This window comes from Corapipo altera, unplaced genomic scaffold, assembly GCF_003945725.1.
Source record: "Corapipo altera isolate COAL_440 unplaced genomic scaffold, ASM394572v1 1, whole genome shotgun sequence".
NCBI lineage: Eukaryota > Metazoa > Chordata > Aves > Passeriformes > Pipridae > Corapipo > Corapipo altera.
The window spans coordinates 37127204-37146909 of record NW_020884873.1 but is presented as its reverse complement, the minus strand read 5'-3'; the positions used below and the strand labels follow the sequence as shown (position 1 = coordinate 37146909).

The 19706-nt window shown below is 38.2% G+C and overlaps 1 protein-coding gene across 2 annotated transcripts in view; it reads left to right on the top strand.

Annotated features, from left to right (window-relative positions):
- The first annotated feature begins 224 nt into the window (after positions 1 to 224).
- The window catches only part of ARID2 (AT-rich interaction domain 2), a 102792-nt gene continuing 83310 nt past the window's right edge, over positions 225 to 19706 (top strand). Inside the window, exons 1-3 of one of the 2 annotated variants that reach the window (XM_027659508.1) lie at positions 225 to 1205; positions 1367 to 1460; positions 2593 to 2690. In XM_027659508.1, coding sequence (XP_027515309.1) covers positions 1114 to 1205; positions 1367 to 1460; positions 2593 to 2690 — 284 coding nt within the window. In that variant the 5' untranslated portion in view covers positions 225 to 1113. The other variant, XM_027659499.1, reaches the window with a different exon arrangement.

Below are 19706 nucleotides of genomic sequence, written 5' to 3'. Positions count from 1 at the left end.
GGCGACTTCCTGCCCTTGGAAACACCACGGTCCAGGGGACTCGGAAAGTTTTCTGAAACTCTACATCCACCAGTGCCCCCTTCCGTTGTTGTTTTCTCTCCCCTTGAACTCAGGGCGTTGGGTTTAGTCCAATTAAAAAATTCGGCCCCGCTTTCCAAATCCACCTTTCCCCCCCCCCCCCCCCCCCCCCCCCCCCCCCCCCTCCAGCCGGCAGCCAGCGGAGGGAGGCCGGTCGGCGCGAGCCTGGCACGGGAGGGCCCCGCACCGGCCCCGCGCCCCACAACAGCCGGTAGTAGCCGTTTTTTTCCTCCCTCTTCTCCCTCTCCCTCGCCTCTTTCCGCCCGGCTTTGTGTGAAGTTTGCGGCACATTGCAGATGAGCCCTTAGCGGCGAGAGGAGCCTATTGTTCCCCGCCAGGAACTGCTTGCTGGGGCTGTGCTGGCTTTTGCCTTTGGAGCTGCCTTCTGCAGTACCGGCAGCGGCCTCCGGGGCCCGCTGTGTCGCGCTCTCGTCCAGGCAGAAGCACGGCGGCCTCAGATCTTTTTGTCTGAGCGAGAAGAGAAGTGAATCCCGCTGCCGCCGCCACCGCCGCCGCCGCCGTAGCTGTACAGTGTGTGTGTGTAAGGGAGCGAGCGAGGGAGCGAGCGAGCGAGGGAGGGAGATCGCATGGAGCCGCGGCTGTAACACACACACACTGTCAATACCTCACTCCGGCTCCCCCCCCCGCCCCACCACAACAGTAACCCAATTCATTGTGTGATCCAGCAGCACCATGTTGAGTCTCATGTGCAGGCTGGATCGGCTGGGTTTGTGGTGCTGAGAGAGGCAGCAGCCGCGGGAGGAGGAATTTACTGAGAGGTGCCCCTCTCCCTCCCTGCCTCTTCGCCCGTGTGTTGTGTGGAGACAGGACTCGCAATTACCACACTCTCGGGGCTCCCTTATTCCTTTTAAACTTTTTTTTAAACAAGCCCCTCTCCATGGCTGATCCCCGGCCGAGCACGGGCACCTGGGTCTCTTAAAGACAAGGAGGAGCCGGGGATTGTTGTTGTTGTTGTCGGCCGTTTTTTTTTTAAATTGGATTTTTTTTTTTACGAGAACCTTTTTTATTACAAAAATGGCAAATTCGACGGGTAAAAACCACGCAGACCAGCGGAGAAAGGGACTCGCTTTCCTGGACGAGCTGCGGCAGTTTCACCACAGCAGAGGGTGAGGAAAATGGGGAGATGGAACGGGAGGGGGGGGAGGCTTTTAAACCGACCAGATCCAACTTCCAGCCCCTTCCCTGAAGGACACGGCAGCCCTAGCGAGGGGAGAAAAGGGGGCAGAGCTGACAAGTTGTGGTGTTTTGTGTGTATCTCCTTTGGCAGGTCTCCTTTTAAGAAGATCCCCGTGGTGGGTGGGAAGGAGCTGGATCTTCACGCTCTCTATACCAGAGTCACCACTTTAGGCGGATTTGGGAAGGTGAGTGGAAGTTTTAATTTGGGTTTCCCTCCCACTAACCTCTTCCCAAAAGTCTCCTCTGACCCCCAGGGGTGGCGGGGGGAGCCGGGGTGGCCGAGAACCGTCCTATTTAAAGCCGGTTATAGAAGGTGGGGGGTGGAAGGAGGAAGCGAGCAGATAGGCAGGTTGGTGGCTCGGCCTTGTCGGCGGAGCGATGAAGGGGGACCCGGGGGTACAGCGCACACCCCGCTCCTGCCTCCCCCGCCTCCGCCGGACCCCCTCGCCCCTGCCCCCCTCCCCGCGGCAACGAGAGGGGGGAGCAGGGAGCTGCGGGCGGCGAGAGGAGGCTTCTTTCGGCTGTGGTGGCAGCTCTGTGCGTCTCTCTCTCTCTCTCGCATAGGGAAAGACAGAGAGGAGAGAGAGAGTCTGAGTGCAGTTTTAGTGCAACTCAAAATTAGCGGGCATGTTTAACATCGATAATCGGCACGGAGCATGGGCTAGGGAACGATCCTCGCAGCCGGGGGGGGGCCGGGCGCTGCCCTCCGAGCCTTTCCCGGGGAAAAATAACAAAAGGGGCACCCAAGACGATGTGTAATCAAATAGCCATCTTTAGGCTTCAAGGCTGGGGACAGAAATGTAGGCCTCAAAAGAAAGGCCTCTCTATGTCTGTGGATCTGTGTTGGGGGGACCCCCCGGGCCGGCGCCCCCGCGCCCCGCAGCCCAGGGGGCGCCCCCGCAAGCACTTCCCTGCATTATTTTAAACTTCTTTGGGTTTTTAACGGACCGCGTTAGGATTTAAAAGGGGGCGACAGAGGGACTCCCGATTGGTTATTGTCCAGGCAGTAAAAACAAAAACAAACAAACCCCAAAACAATACCAGCCTTCCCGGCCGTCCCCCCAGAAAAAAATTATGTGTATATTAAAAAATAAATGCATTAAGAGACCCGTGAGAAGCGGGATTATTCCCGAAGGGTGAATACTACCCACTGTCAATAAAATACATGATCCTAAATCCCATATACATTTGTGCTTATTTATTTTTATATATTTATCTATTTGCTTCATTGCAGCATGTGTTTTTTTGTGATGTTCGCTGTCAGCAACATGTTTTCGTGTACGTTGTGTATCTCGGCCTGTGTGTTGTTTTTGACAGGTATCAGAGAAGAATCAGTGGGGAGAAATTGTAGAGGAGTTTAACTTTCCCAGAAGTTGTTCTAACGCTGCCTTCGCTTTAAAACAGTATTACTTGCGGTGAGTGCTATCAAGCTGTTCCAGCAGTATTTTTGAGTGTGGGGTTATATTTGGTTTTCAATGTGTGCAATAATAAAAATATCCCTGCTCTTTAAAAATGCTATAAAATAAATTAGAAAGAACTTGTAATTTCTTACTGGTCTGGTGCAGTGATCAGTTAAAGGTGATTCTGTTTCTTAGTTATTTTGATTTTATATCTGCAAGCGTTAAACTTTGAAGGGATCCCAAGTATACAAACAATATATGTCAGAGCCATTTTTTTGGATTGTTTTAGAATGACGATACTAAAGGACTGTTACTAAGAGATCATGTTGTTGTAGTTATAGAAACTTAGGTTAATTTTTGGAGCACTGAAATGTGTTGGTATGTGTAAACTTGTTTACTACCTAGTGGGGTCAGACATTGAATGAAAATGCATCTGCAGGAAGGTAAACTGCTTTGGATAAATTATATTGTTATCAATTACTAGCAGCATATATTTTTTGTTTTAGAGTACAAAGAGCTAAATAATTTTTTTATTACTTGAAAAATAAATTTTTGCAGGTTTTAAAAATAAGATTGCATTCCTTGAAATGATACAGGTTATTTTTTGTAATACAGATTATTTTTCAGTGTAGCGTGGAGTTCATATTGTATATTTTAAATTACTGTGTGTGGTATTATTCAGTTACGAGATTACTTTTTAAAAAGAAATTTTTTATTAAGTTTTGGTGATTTTTTTTGTGGAAAAGATTTTTAAATGATTGTGTTTTAGATGGTTTATGTAGACATCTGTATTTCATTTAGAAGGGAGTTTTGTGAACATTGGTTAAGGAATGTAATTTTCTGTTTCTGCATTATAAATATGATATTTTTTCATTGAAATTAATGATAATATAGGTGTGTGATATGTACAAAAGATGTATGGACTTCTGGATTTCTGTTTTGGTGAGCTGAGTACACACAGGCTTTATCTGTTCTCAGTTGGGCCTTCTGAATTAGGAAATGCAGTAATTGTACAGGTGCACTTTCTATTGGTTGTCCTAGATTGACTTCCAGCTTGAAGCTGTAGAGTTCATAGCACAGTGGAGCAGTTATTGAGTTAGAGTGATGTCTGAAAAACCTTAGTCAGATATTTGTAGTTACTGAATTTTTCTTTTTTTTTGTGGTGACATATGATTGCTTTAAGATCCAGATTAAGAAAAGAAATTACTGTTGTTAATATTTTTAACAAAGTTTATGATTGGTAGCAGGCCTAGGCCTAGGAATTAAGTGGGAAGCTTGTTTTAGGATGTCCTTCCCTGTTGCTTTTTTAATCCCCCCCCCCCCCCAGTATTGAAGTAGTGTTGCTGAAGATTTGTCATATCATAGAAAGCAATTATTTCCTTTTTGAGCTTTCCTGTTGAACCATGTAGTCTGTTACTTGACTAGATTTTACATGTAATATGCAAAATGATAGTTTTTTGATTTTTGTTTTGTTTTGTTTTGTTTACCCTTTGCTTTCTATTTCTGTATGTATCGTAAATATTGGACCAGCCTAACTTTTTGCAGAAAAAGATTGACATTTTTGTTTTCATCTTACTTCAAAAGCCTTTATATGCTGGGACAGTTAACACAATTAGTGTTAATTTAGACTTCTAATAATTATTAATTTTTAATAAGATACTAGTTTTTAAGTTAGAATCAGACATACGAAAATGTTATTTTTATTATTGGCATGCTGATATTGACATTATTTGAAATACAGTGGTTGAAAAAATGTATAAATACAAATAATTGAAAGGGCTTTTTCCTTATTTGGAATTTAGGACAATAAGTTGGTAAATGGTTAAGATGAAGAATCTTTAAAAATGTCTTGCCATAATCTGTGTGATTTACTTAGGCCATTCTGAAATAAGCTATCAAGGTTATTGGTGTTGGGGTGGACTGGTTTTTAGTGGTGGTTTTGTTTTTTGTTTGGTTTTGTTTGGTTTCTTCTGAATTGCTGCTTTGCTCACTGTTGCTTCTCACATAATCTGAGTTGGATGTCAACTGTTTCCCAGCTGAGTTCACCTCTTTTCATGTGCAGTAGTCTGATTGTATGTGCATGTCTCTCTGCTAGGTTAACATTTGTTTAGCTTTAACCTAGAACGTTTAAGGGGGACGGTGTCTGGTTCTAGGGAAAGAAAAAATTCTTTAATGGTAAATTTGTTACAAGGGTCTAGTTTGTCTGTGTTGAAGAATATAACCTGGGGTTTCTTACAGGGCTAGATTTTCTAGTGCAGTTTTTGAACTGCTGAGCAATTATCCTTGGAAAAAAAAAGTGTTCCTCGTGAACATCAAGTATGACTATAATCTTGGCCTCACTACTGTAATGACTTTGCAAACAAAGTCAAATTGAGGCCTATCAACTTCTATATCGATTTTTATCCAATTGTGTGTCATTTGTACTGTAAAGTGAGGAATCTACATGGCAGATGGGACCCTTTTGAATTCAGAGGGATTCAGTGGTGTGCACCTACATGAATTCATTTGCAGATTTGGATTTGGGATGGTTTGTCATTAAAGTTGCTTCTTTCTGTGAAACTTCTGGTTTGATGTGTTTGCTGAGATGAGATCTCAGGCGACACGGACCACTTGCTAATTTTGCTGTGTTGCTTCTAATAATACTGTCATTTTTACTTAAAATTACTATGTAAACAATTGAGAAAGTTGAATTATTTGTGTGAGGTCAGTAGTCCTGTTGGCTTGATCAGACTGAATATTTTGCAAAACAGTCATTGGGTTTTTCTCGGCGGTTGGGAAGTGTGTTTTTTCTGTATAAATAACTTCCATTTTTACTGTTGTGGAATTTTGCTATGTGTCTTTGGGAATGTATGGTAGGCTCCATTAAAGAGGAGAATTGTTTAAACTTCTGATGTAATTCTGATAGGCTTTATGATTGGTGATAGCTGAATACATGGTAGCCAATCTTATCTACCCCTTCTCCCTGGCACTGCTCTCCCTTTTCTGTCACTGGAAAAAGTTGTTTATAAGAGGGAAAGTCTGAACCATTCAAACTTTGTGCCTGTGTTGCTTTGAGCTGTCTGACAGGTGAAGTAATTTATGCACTGTGGTTCATAGTGAGCAGTCAAAAGCCACAGTGCCGATAACCATTGATAGAACTGTACTTGTTAATGTAGTTCTATAAGTCTTTACAGCATCAGAGAGTGTAATTCCATTGGATGTAGTACAAATTAGATGTTTCATCTCAGTTGAGGTGAATTAGTAAAGCATTTTCCAAATACTTCTCTAAAGATTGTTTTATAATGGTAATGAAAATATTTTAGTATGGGGTCATAAATGTAAACATCAGGAATGTGGGCCTGCTTTTATGTTTTTGTTACTAAACATACAGTAGGTAAAAAGAAAGCTAACATGGAATATAGCTTGTTTTTAATGTTACTGGTTGATTAGGTTACAGTCCTACAAAGAATTGAGCTGATGTGACATCGTATTAGTATAAGATTCTGTTGGTTTTCATATGAGTGTAACTGATACATTTATTTTTGTTGTAGGTCTTCATCTTTTTTTGGGGAGAGACCTTGTACACTTAAATGTGTAAATGGAATATGCCTAACTGAATTAGAAATTAGTTTGGTTTTTAAAGGCATTTATCTACATTAAGATAAATGATATGAAAGGACTAGCTGTAAAGTAAGTATAAGTCTTAGTACTGCAGAGAACTCCTGAAAGGTGGGCAGTATGTGTGTATTGTAAGCTTCTGGCAAAGGCAGCAGAAATTAGTTAATACTAGTTCAGGTGAACAAGAATTCGCTGTTTTAAATATTGGAGAGGTAAGGGGATGTAAAGTAGAAAGGAAGGAGGTCAGTACATAAATGAGAAGTTGTATAAAGTTATTATTAAGGCAAGCCATTATGCTGAATTTCCTGAAATTCCATATATAGTAGGATGAAAAACTGAGCAGTTAAAAATCAGAACCATATGAATGAAGTAGTTACTGATGACAAATAGAGGAGGTTCTTGAAAGATCTGAAGATATGTATAAGTAATCTGATCTTTAAGATGCCACTAAAAAATTAAATAATAGTACTGATTTTGTAAAAAAAATAAAGGGGGGAGAAAAAAAAAAAAGCATGAACTCAAGAGCTAGATAAAATGGATTCTGTTCTTAGTAAAATAGTGTCAGAAATATCAGGGAAACAATAATAAGCCTGGAGTTTTCCAAGCAGAAATTACTTCAAGAGAGTTTTCTTTGTTATTCTTGCTCAGTGTTTAAAATTAGGATCTGATACTGCAACAGCATCTGCACACAGATCAGTGGGTATGGAGAAGTACAGGACTGGCTTGTTTGCCAGATCTGATTGCAGGTTCAAGGCCCCAGTAAATGAAGAGCAAGTTGTAGCTATAGTAAAATTTTACATATTTTCTAAAATTAAAATGCATCTGAAAATCTCTTGTTAACAAATTATTTATGTATATGGATAGTTATGTGAATGAAAAAAATGGTTGAAGGACCATAAACGAAAATAGAACAAAGTATAACAAATAGATTTGGTGAGTCACAGCAGTTTTAGGTGCTAAAAGAGTAACATCAGTGCTTACATATGCACCTAGTAATACAAGTTTAGCCATTTTAGGCTTATTTAGTGTCTACATTGCTTAACTTTATGAGAAGGTGAATAGTACACTTGCAGTATTAGCAGACAGTGAGAGTGAGAAGAGTTAAACACAAGTCAGGGCAGAAAAGAAAAGGTTATCTAAAGAAATTAGGCGCATTGTTAGAAAATACAAATGAGATTTAGTTTGGAAAATGCAAGCTAAAACAGTTGAGGGACCGTGATCCAAAACAGGTATTCATTGTGAGGGAATAACCTGGAAAGCAGTATTGCTGAAAAAGGGATAGGAGTGATACCATGGGCCTGATAATCCTGTCAGTTGTGTGCACCCAACTCCCTTTCATATGAAAGGGATTTGTGCATGCTTCTGATAGGAATGACAGGCCCCAATTTGCAATATAATATATAGACTTTGTAAAATTCAGAATGAGTTTAGGTTGCATCCACAGAGGCATTGAACAAGTGGGAGGTGGATTTCTGTACAAGATTATGGAACTATGTTTGGAGTACTGTTTTACTTTGCAACAGGTGGGGCAACTTAACAGAAACTTAGAGAAGAGAGCAACAAAATATTAAGAAGACTGAAGGAACTGACTGAATTAAAAAAAAAAAAAAGATTTACTAAATAAATATGTTTTGCTTGGGTAAATGAACATTTTGCTTGAGAAGGAGAAATTATATCTTCCAAGCGTTTTGAATGGTCTAAATACTTAAAAGGGAGATAATTTTAAGTAAAATAAGAGGTTGTGTTAATGTGTAAGCTGAGATGAAACTGAAGGAGAAAGTTCAGAACAGAAACACAGCGGGACAAACCCCCCCAAGATGCACCTGAAAACCTTCTAGTACCAGTAGTATGCCGGGTGGGGGGGAACCCCACCATGGGTCATTCAGCATTGGCCTGGCCAGGAACTAATACATGTGCAACAGGTAATGAGCCAGGACTGGCAGAGAAAGGGACCAGATGACCTTACAGGTTTTGTCCATCCTTGAGTAATGCCATAATGAAGACTTTCATCTTGCATGGCTACAGACTTCATGTGTAGAATCTGTTGTACTTAATTTTGTCCCAAATCTTCCAGTCACTGGCAAGACAGGAAACAAAAACATGGATGACATTTTTATGATTTCTTCTTAAAATGTTCTGTTTTCCTCCTGAAGACAAAAGTTGTAATGCATGTTTCAGTCAGATGTTTAAGGCCATTCTTTAAGTCTGAAGTGAGTATTTTAGATAGTTTTAGTTGTAGTGAATCATATAGCCAACATACAGTCAAGATTAGTTACTGTTCATGCAGTAAAGCTTTATTTAGGGAAATTAAACATGCTGGTTATTAAAATCTTAGCATGTCTCTCAGTGGAAGTTGTTTATTTGTATGGATGTTGTCTTGTCAGAGTTGCTGGGAATCTACTTAAAGGGAAACAGAACTTACATAATGCAACATTTGCACTAGGCCTCACCTGAGGAGAGCAAGCAGCAGGTGAAAGAGAACATAGCTGCCTTAAAATTGCTGTTTCTTACAGTTATGTTGCCATACTAGTTTACTGTGTAAATGAGTTTGGCCTTTATCAAAGTTTCTCAGCTTTTCCTTCAGAGGGTAAACTCCTCTTTATTGCTGCAAAATGTAGTGAAAATTAGTGTGATAACCGCTAACATATTTTCCTGATTATGTTCCGCAAGCTTTTTGTTAGAAATGGCTTAAGTGGCTGCTGCTGAGCTGAAATATGTTGGTTTATTTGGGGAGGGGTAAATGTTGTTCTTCAGTTTTAATTCAGAATTCTGATTGTTTAACTTGAAAGCTTATCTAGACAGATGTCAGAACCAATAACCTAAATAGAGCAAGTTTTTGGCAACATTATAAGTGTGGTGACTTCTGTGACCTACTGAATCTTCTCATAATTGGTGGAAAGTTCTATTTGTTAAGACCATTTTCTTTCACTGAAACAGTATGTAAATGAATTTATGCCATAAAATTATTAATATATTGTAATGTTTTAAGTTTGAACAAATGGTAAGCATATTACAATAAGATCAAGAATTAATATGGAATGCAAGGGTATGGCTTCTTTCTTTGTGAAATGGAATAAGCCTGGGCTAAGTAAAGCTGTTTGTTTTGGTTGTTTTTTTGTTTGTTTGGGTAATTTTATTCTGGAGCTAGTAGGCTTTAATTACCTTGCTTATTTGCAGTTAAATCTCAATAGATAAAACTTTCATACTTTTTTTTATTATTTTTTTTTTATTTCTCAACTGCTTCCCCACTTTTCCCACTAATGAAATAGAGAAATATAATTTGTTAAGTTCTACAGATGAGGACTAGAGGTACCTAGAGGTTCAGGCTATTACTTTGTGAGTGCATGTCAACTAAGAATAAAATCCAAATACAGTAAAGCTGTTTTTTTGGGGGGGTTGTTGGGGGGTTTTGTTTGTTTTTTTGTTTGGTTGGTTTTGGGTTTTTTTTTGGTTTTTTTTTTTAATAACACTAAAATCCATTTCTGACAGGCATATTTCTTCTTCTTGAGCCTTAGTTAAACCATCCATAAAAGGAGGCTAATGTTATTTACTGTCTTTTAAAATTGCTCTTTAATCAATAGCTGAGGAAGCAGTGTTTGAAAAATAAAACAGGATAGTGTTATGTTCCGTGAATTGGAGAACTGAAAACTAAGTGTATAGGATTATAAGAAGGAGTTCTTTGTGGTGGTGGTGTGTTTTGTTTTGCTGTGTTTTGTTTTAAAATGCTTGTTCAGAGTGTTGGAGTGGTGTTTTGCAGCTTAAATGGGACTGCTTGGAGTAACTGTAGTACTAGTCCACATTAATAGAAGATATGGTCCATAGAGGGGATTGGTATAGGCCAGAGATCACATCACATGATATTGTTTCTGGTTATGAGTCTGATATGTATTTTTTCATTGACCTTAGTTAAATCATTTGCCATCTTTTTATTCATAAAGTGGGTGTGCTGATGTTTGTTTATCTATCTCAGAGAGAGGTGTGAGACTGTAAGCTCTATAATGCAGGGTTTGTGTCTCTTCATGCTTCTATGTCATATCTTAAATATTTGAAAATGAATATAAATTAGAAATAAATGAGGAAAATAAAACTTTTCATAAGCTTGTTTGCCCTCTACAATGTTGAGAAGGAGAAAATATAGCATGGATGAGAAGAGCAATCTTTATTCCTTAGGGAATAAATATACTTGGGATACCTAAGCAGAGAAATGTTGAAACGGTTGAAAGAAAGAAGCTTATCTTAAGGAAGGATAATAAAACAGCAAGATGGTACCCAGAATAGTGAGCTTAGGCTTTGCCTGAGGTACTAGATTAGTGAGCTAGGTATCACATATCAAATACAGTCTCCTTGGAGCAACAAGTTCAAGTCTTAAGCAGACCTGAATTACGTTTTTGGACATAAGGTAGTGAAACCGAATACTCTACTTTTTGTTTTCCTGTCTTTAAACTGAATGTGCATGCATTTATTTTAACTCCAGATGAACTATAGCAAGACCTTGCTGCAGGAGGAATCACTTACTATTATAATAAGTGGAGTTCTGTCGAATCATGCATTGGAGCATGTTGGCCTGTAAGAGTGAACTGTGTTCATACTATTTTCTCTTGGTGTGGGAGGAGCAACTGTTCAGATTATGAGTATTTCAGAATAATTTACAGTGTTACTTGTCAATCCGTAGCTGCCTAAAATACATAAAAATTCCTGTAAAGTAAGGTGGTCGTTCCATTTCAGAGACACCTTCTCTCTCTCAGAGTTCAGTGGTCTTTTCATGTGGTTGGTTGCTGAAGTTTCGATGGGCCATACTTAGTGCTGCGTGCGTTTCTCCACTGTTACGTGCTGTGACGTCTGCTGGTTGGCTTCTGCCTCCCAGTCCAAAGGTTGCTATGCTTCCATGATAAACCATGTGCAGAGATTCTCAGCTCTGTAAATCATCAGGTCACATGATTAACTTCGAGTAGCTCTGTTAAAGTTCTCTGAAGTGCTCTAACAGCGTGAATTACTGGGATGTAATGAGTTGGGGTAACTTTTTGTTTGGGATACGTGCCAGGGGCTTAATTAAGCTAAATGAAAGTAGTTGACTTTGGGGATAAATCTAGCATGTTTTGAGTATGTTAATAATTATTATGGTGTAGGACAGATGTAAAACTATGTGTATGGGTTTGTTTGCTTTTTAAAAATTATATGTATACTAGAAGAAAACTTGTGGGAATAAGCTTAGGAACAGTTCTTCCCTTACATGGTTACTTTGCTCAGGAGTATCTGTCTTCTAGTGACCTTGACAAAATGATGCAGAATCGAGGCATTGACCAGGTAAACAGTGCCATGTTACAGAATTTACAGATGTCCTCTGTACTTTTGGGGCAATAATATAGCTTTGAAACACTGTAGATTACAGAGCTGTTTCTTGGACACTTTTCACCCCCAATACCATCTGTGAAAACCTGGGAAAATTAAAATTTCTAACAGTACATGTTCATATAATGCTACAGTTGCACAACAAATAAGTGAAAAAATCAGGAATTACTTCATGTAAGTATGGATATGCAACCGTAATTTGTTTCTAGAGGGTATTCTTCACAGTAGAGCCTTGTGCTCTCTGTGAGAAATGGGAATAAATTCCATGGCAGTATCAATCTGTTATATCAATATACACATAATTCTGACTCATTTTTCAATGTGGTAATTGACTAATCACGATATTAGTTATCTCTAAAGGAGTTTTGAGAGTGCTTTCTGGGCATCATTTCTCCACTGTCTTGCCTTCCATGGTGTTACCCATGTGGGCCAGTTGAGAAATCATTTCCTTTGGTGGTAGACTGAGTGGGATTCACTGTTGCAATACTGTTTACTCTGTCCATGTAGCTCACAAGTCTCCTGTCTCTCATTCTCTACTAGTCATCATCTTCTCAGTCTTTTGACTACAGGCTATAATTCAGCTTCTTCTCCTTGTCCCCTCCATGTCTGTACCCATTGACTGCACGTGGCATATTTACTATAATCAAATGAATTCCTAATTGTAAGAAAATTGGAGGGAAAAAGTGTATGCAGGTGAAAGGGTAAGAGGATAAAACTCTAAATGTCAGGTGCCTAGCAACAGTAAAATAGCAAATTTTACAGCAAAACTAATAGATTCTGTGGTACCTGAAAAGCAAATTCTTCAGCTGTGGGCATGCAGCATTCATGGGATCCAGATGAATATCTAAAGGGTGTTTCACACACCTGAAAAATGTGTCTTCGAGTACTCTGCAGGACCTAGTCAGGCACTGCAGCACCGGTGTACATTTTGCTTGTTCTTCCAAGGTCATTTTTGTAACTCTGAGGTATAGAAATACAATTTTTTATATTTTTTTTCAGTGAAAATATTTTTTCTGAACACAGTTATGTGCAAGGGCTGCTCCCTGTAGTGAATTATTTTGTTTAATTGAATTTGAAGAATATACGGGGCCCTAACTCCCATACAACTTGGAATACTTTAGGTAAGTGAGGGAGGTTTTGTATGTTTTGGTGTGGGTTTTTTTGGTTGGTTTTTTTTTTTTTTTTAATGCTTCAAATGACTGTATTTCCTTCCAACTTTGCTGAACTTGTTATTCTGTTTAATGCCATGTGCTTCTCTGTTTATATAACATGAAGTTATTTATTAGAAAGGTGTTATGTTAGTCAATGCGTATGGTATCATAGTAAAAATGTAAAAGGCTAGAAAATGAAAATACAATACTTGATGACAATGAGTTCATCATGTTTAGTATTGTTTCATTAATATGTCCTATGATCAATATGCTGTTATCAGTAAAATATGGTTACATTCCTAGAAAGGTGGATTTTATCATAGATGAATTCAATATTTTTTTCTATTTAGATTTTTATATTAGAACTACACAAATCCCATTTTTCTGTAGTAGCTTTCATTCTCCTAGTAAGCATTTTAATTGTATTGTAAACAGAGTTAGTCCAGCTGTTGAAGAAGGTGCTTCATAAGATCAAAGAAAAAGGTGACTTAAAAATAATCTACTGTTCTGCATGTAACTGTAAACAAACACCCAGCTTTCCTAAGCGTACTGATACTTATCTGCATGACTGTTTGTGTGCCATAAATGTACTTGGTAGAAAGCAAAGATATTTCATTAGTTTTATGGTGATTTGGTGCTTCTGTAGGTCTGCTCTAAGAACTGCGTTTGTAGACTTTTGCCCATGTGGAATTGCCTCTAGGTTTGTATAGGGAGAATTCATCCCTCTTAAGAACTGGGCTGAAATTGGTGGCATCCTGTGTCAGTCCTGCAGTGTGCTTGTAAAGGTGAGGTGTGTAACATCTGGACCATGTATATTAACATGAAATGTGCCTGCCGTAGCAAAGCAAGGAAAGAAACTAAACCAGTGAAGTCAATAAAGATATAATCAGAACTTATAGATACTAAAATTGGTGTAGTGTTCTAATATTAGTTGTTTTCAGGAGGTCTTTCCATGTAACCAAAAGTTGCAGACTCAAACTTTGGTGCTTGTTATGTTTTTAAAGAGTTTATGAAAGTAACAGGTTTTGTTTCAACTAAATTAGTTGAAGCTTGCTTTTCTTGGTGGGGGAGCTTGTAAGCTAAGTGAAAAAAAAACCTGTTACAATTATTTCTTGTTTTCAGAAACTTACTGAAGAATTTACTTATTTGTATTATAATTTCACTGATACAGTGTGATCTGTAGTATTGCTGACTTCTAGTACCCACAGTATCAAAATAAATACTCATTTTTATATTGTGGAAATAATGATGGAAAATTATAGGAAGGTAGACACAACATAAATATCATTGTTAACATGCTGTATAACGTGCAACAACAATATAAACATATAGGATTGTTGACCTGGTTGCCTTACTAGAGGAATCTTTGAAAGCTGCCCTGTAGAGGATTCTTCTGTAGAAGGACAGCGGATGGAAATGACTCTCAGGACCCTGTCTTTTAACTCAAGGCTTTTTTGGTTCAGATGGCACGTGTTTCCTATGGTTTGTGGCTTCAGAGACTTCATGTATTTCTTGACTTAGCAGCTGCCCTTTGGGAATTCGCCCATCTCCTGCCCAAGAAGCCAGCTGATCCAGATGTGCAGCTTGGAGGCTCCAAGGAGCATGGGTACTGCAAGGTTGCCAGCCTGGCAGGAGACACTTGGACTCTGGGTAGTCAGTCCGGTAGCCCGCTGGGAGGCACACGCTACCTCTGCCTCCAACTGGGCCAGACAGAACACAGGCTGCTTCTCGGTCACCTGTAGGCCAAAGGAGAGGAAGACAAGCTGTTCTGGAGGTGTTTTAATGGAGAGAGAACCCTTTGTGCATAGGTAGTTGAATTGCAAAGGGAAGGCATATGAATATAGAGTGAGCTGGATGCATTCATGCATTGGGTCAGGAGACAGGAATGTGGGAATGTTGGAGAGAACACTCTTTGAAAGGGCGGATGGGGTAGATACTGTAGCAGGAAAAGGAGGGGTTATGTAATCAACTGCTGATAAGTTAGTCTTTATTGGCCAACTCCCTCATTTAAATTGTTCACTGGGTATTAATTGACTTGTATCCCAGATGCTGGATTGCTGCTGAGTGAAGACTGTCATTTGTAAAGCAGTGAGTTGCACCATCTGCTTTCTACAGTGAAGTTCTCGTTTATTGGTACAAACCTTTTAGTGGTTCTTCTGCATCTTTGCTTGCACTGCCAGTGCTGCATGAGCAGAATTAATTTCTGTTCTGTTAGTTTATATTTTTCATTAGCACTGAATTTACCATTTTCATTTTGGTTTAAAAAATCTACCACCATCACAATTACTGTTAGTTTTATCCTTATATTAAAATATCATAAAGGCATAAAATTGCATATAATCAAATAAAGGATTTTATTTGTTCCTTAAATAGCTTACAGGGAGAAAGGTCTCATCTTGGAAAATATTTCTTCATGGGCATTGCTGCATTTAAGAATGATAAGAGGGTTACAGTTGTGGAACAGTAAGCATTTCTTCAAATGCTGTTGTCACTTTGAGAAAATTACTAATGTTTACATGTATTCTGTATGTTGTAAGTGCATAAATTTTATGTGTGTATATGGAGAAAGCATATACAAGTCTGGATGTCACTTGAAGTTTGTGATAGATTGCGTAGAGTTCCTGTTGCACTTGTAATGCTGCATGTATGTTAAGAGTGAATTGTCAATGAGAAAAATATTTGATTCAGAAATTCTAGTAATATTTTTATACCTACATACACAGAGATTTGGCGACCGGGTTTGGATCTTACAGATGGAAGTAGTTGCAAAGTGCTGTTTCTTTTTGACAGTTCTTGATCATATGTGATACAAAACTGTTGCTTGTCCTGGACCTTAGGCTTATGTAACTTGGAAAGACAACTTTTAAACACAACCTGCTCTAAGCAAAATGTATAAAATGGCTGTTGGTTGAAACTGCTCCAAGTTATGGAATGTAAGTTGTACTGATCGAAACAATTAGTGAATGAAGGGCAAGTGAATTAGTCAAAGATGTGGACAAACTGTATTTTTCATGCAACCCTGCAATTTCTACTATGTTAGATATTATCTTACAGCACTTTGACTCTGCTATGATTAGAATTTTTTTGCTATTTATTGCAATTTATTGCAAATAATGTAAATTTGTATTTAACAGTAGTACTTATTGCCACTCTCTTTTGAGCTGTCAGCTACACTGATCTCTTCAGAGAATAAAAGCAACACATTATTTTTAAAGATGGTACATATCCTACCTCAGTGCATAGAAGAGGGTAGAAAAAGAGCATAGGTCATCATTCTTGCTTGCTTATGTACATCAGAAATTATTGCTGTTATCTTAAATAGCAGCTTGTGGTATCCCTGTTCAAGCAGACAGTCCTGCTGTCACTTGAGTGGCTGCTGTGCTGCACCCCAGTAGTGATATGAGCTCTGCTTTTAGGGTTGTGGTGGTGGTGAGGGCTTGTGTTTTGTTTTTTAATTGTAGAGATCTGCTTTCATGGAGGCCTGCGTTAGGGTTCCATTGCTGCAGAGAGACAAGCTAGCAGATTCTAGTCTTGAATTGCCTAGTACTACTGTTGTTTATTTATTTGTTTACTTTTAATCAAGTTTTGTAAGTTTTTCTTATTACCTTTTTGGTTAGTCTTCTGTAAAGAGAAGCTTTTTTTTTGTTTCCTCTCCTTTTAATTTCCTAGAGGTTGTCAGTCTTACGCAGGTGAGTCCCATTATAGACTGAACAGGAAGAACAACACAGAGAATATAGAGGAAAAGACTCCACACATTTAGACAAATATTAATTACTTATATTCTTTTCCTCTTTTTAACTAGGTTTTACTATGGTAGATCAAGTTTTGTCACTTAAGTAACTTTCAGGGCTCAACAGTTGTGTCATCTCCTTGGAAGTTATTTACAGATGGTGATAAATAGGGGGTTTGGCATCAGTTTAATGAGAATGATCAAATTAGTAAAAAATTCAGAAAATACCAGAGTAGTAAGTATGTGGGTAACAAATGAGGAAGAGAAAGATCAGAGGATCTTAGTTTTAAAATGGAGATACATGATGATGAAAGGGATTGTTGTTTCTGTGGTACTTTCAAGAAAGCTGAGTAGGGACATTTTGCCAGGAGTTCCAGTATTCCTGGAACAGGAGAGTTTCCATAGTCACAGGTTGTTATGTAGAGTGTTTGTGTGTATATAAATTTTATATGCAAAAAGCGTAACATTTGAGAGAATATTATACTCCAGTGATTAAGGAGACAATAATAGATTATTGTAAATAAAAGAAAGTAAAATAGTAGAGTTCAGAAAAGGGTGGTGCCAAAAGTTGCAAGTCTGGAGATGAGCAGATTTATGGAGTAGATTGAGTGCAGAGGAGACTTAATTATGCTTCCAAACATTTCCCTTGACCATGAGAAATTTTTTTTGTGTAATCAAGACATATCAAAGAAAATTATGGTAGTAGCATGAGGATATTTGGTGAAAAGAGTACAAATAGCATGGAGTTAATAATAATTACACAGGAGATGTATTGGTGATTATGAGCAATATGAAATATAAAGCAGTTAAGATTGAAAATAGACTGTAAGAAAGCAAGGGTAAAATGTGACATTGTTAGGAAATTTTGTAATATACCATCAGTAAGGGAACAAGAGAATCCTTAGTACAGTTTTGGATCTTTTGTCAGAGAGGGAATGGGAGGAATTTGTAAACAAATACTGTTGAATTAGATTCTGCCAAGGCTCAAATCCTTGGTAGGTTGATCTCTCTTACAGTGGGGGAACCAAAATGCCTAAAAAGATGATAGATTTCGGGAGCTATCTAGCAGGGCATTTGAATCATTATTTGTGTAATGGTTTATATTTATTTCCTTATAACCAAGTTAGGTTTATTGGTTGGTTTGGGGTTTTTTCAGGGTTTGTTTGTTTATTTGTTTGTGTGTTGTTGGTTTTTTTTTTCAGTAATTCAAATGGCATTTAAAAAAAAAGTCTGTCAAAGAATGTCTGTTTATTCTTTTACTTTTAAGTGTAATGCATTGCTCTTATGGACCTCTCTTAAGTGCTGATCAGTTCAGAGACCACAACTGTAGTGCTTGGCAAAATCCAGCTCCTGCTACACAAGGTAAAAACATCTTCCCTTAGAGGAAAGAAATCTGATGGAAGGATTGCTGCAGGATCATACCAATGAACAACAGTAGTTGCTGGATGTGACTGACATTGTTGCTTTACCTGTTTTACCTTTCTATCTCAATTGTCATGCATATTTCTGTACACTCATGTTCAAATGTTAGCGAAGATGTTAATTGAGGAATCAAAGAATATACAGACTCCAACATAAACAAACTAAAGAACGATAAATAAGTGTCGATCTAAGTGTGAAATGAGATCATCTGTAGGACTGATTTTTCCCTCGACACTTTTGTCTAAAAGAACTAGATAGTTGTGTTTTTATCAATAACACTTAAGTTATTGAGCAAGTAGTTGATCTTCCACCTCTTTTTCATGTATTATATTAGTGATTTAGGATTTTAAAACTGGTTCTCAGCTGTCAGCTGCCCCTTGGGATATTCTCTGTGTAGCACCCAACTTTTTTTCAGTAACTGAGGTTTAAATGCAGTCCACAGGTGGAGTGGCATTATGTTCATTTTCCAGTTGCATATACTGTAACGTGTAATTGAGAGGTTATTGATGGAGAAACACAGTCCTGAGTCTGAACTGATGCACTCACCTAAGCCAATGTATCTTAATCTTAGAAAATATTCTATATTCATACTCAGTAATGCAATGCAGAATGTGAAATTGACCTAGGATTGGCAAGATTTTTTGGTAAGAACACCTTACAAAAGGTGTTTGGTTGAAGTGGTGTTTATTTTTGTGTACTGTGGTTCACACCTTAAAGGTAGCAAGCTTGTTTTCACTTTAATAAAATGTTATAAATGTTTGTTGACTCCAAACAGTTGGTTAGAATTCTATTCTGCAGTAGAAAGTGTAATATTTAATACCTAAGAAATTTGATTTAGTTAAAGATTTTTTTTTAAATTCTGAAAAGGAAGAGATGGTAATGGAAGACTGCTTTAGCAAAGGAAGAACTTCACTGTGGACTAGCTGGCACTAGGTGTTTGTATTGGGAGCCGCTGTCTGAGAAGTATGTGTACGAGAAACTTTCCTCATAAACAAGCAGTTTCTCACCTTGGAATAGGATGCTTTAATATCTCCTGTCTCATTATCTTAAAGTGTTTTGGAAGTTTAGATTATAAATAGGAACTTTGTTTGTTCGTGGTAGTAGCTGTGGGTTTGTGTAGATAAAACTGAAATGCCAGTGTCCTGACTAATCAGAAATACAGTTACCACGAAATTTTAGTGGGCAGCTTTCCTCTAACCTTTTTCAAACTTGTCCTCAATCTCTTCCATATGCATTTTTATGTATGTTTTAGGCCAGGTGGATTATGTAGGGGTTTTTTACATGTTAGTAACCTTTCCCTAGAGGTACTAGTTTTCATGTATTTAGGCCCTTAATTCAGCACTGCAATAAGCAATACTCTCATACATACAAAAGGTAAGCAAATCTACTTTCCTTTTGCCATTCCAAAAATGAGTGATTTACTGCAACATTAAGATCAATCACTGTTGGCTGATTTTAATAGTCTGTTTTGAACATGAAGGAATCAGTTTTCTTCTTTCAGCAATACTGAAGAGGCTACTTTTTAATCAGATACCATAAGGACAGTAGAAGTATCAAATTCAATAGCTGGTATAAAGCTTGTATAAAATAACAGGGAGGAATTACAATCAAGCTTCTATGTAGTGATGTTTTAGTTGTCATTTAAAGACTGGTAATGTGTGTTTGCCTTTTGTTTCAGTGGTGAATAATGCTACTTCGCATAGATTTTAAAATGGGGGATGTTCTCTGAGTGGAACAGTGAATGGTACCAGAATTTCCTGGTTTCAGGAGAAGTTTTCACTG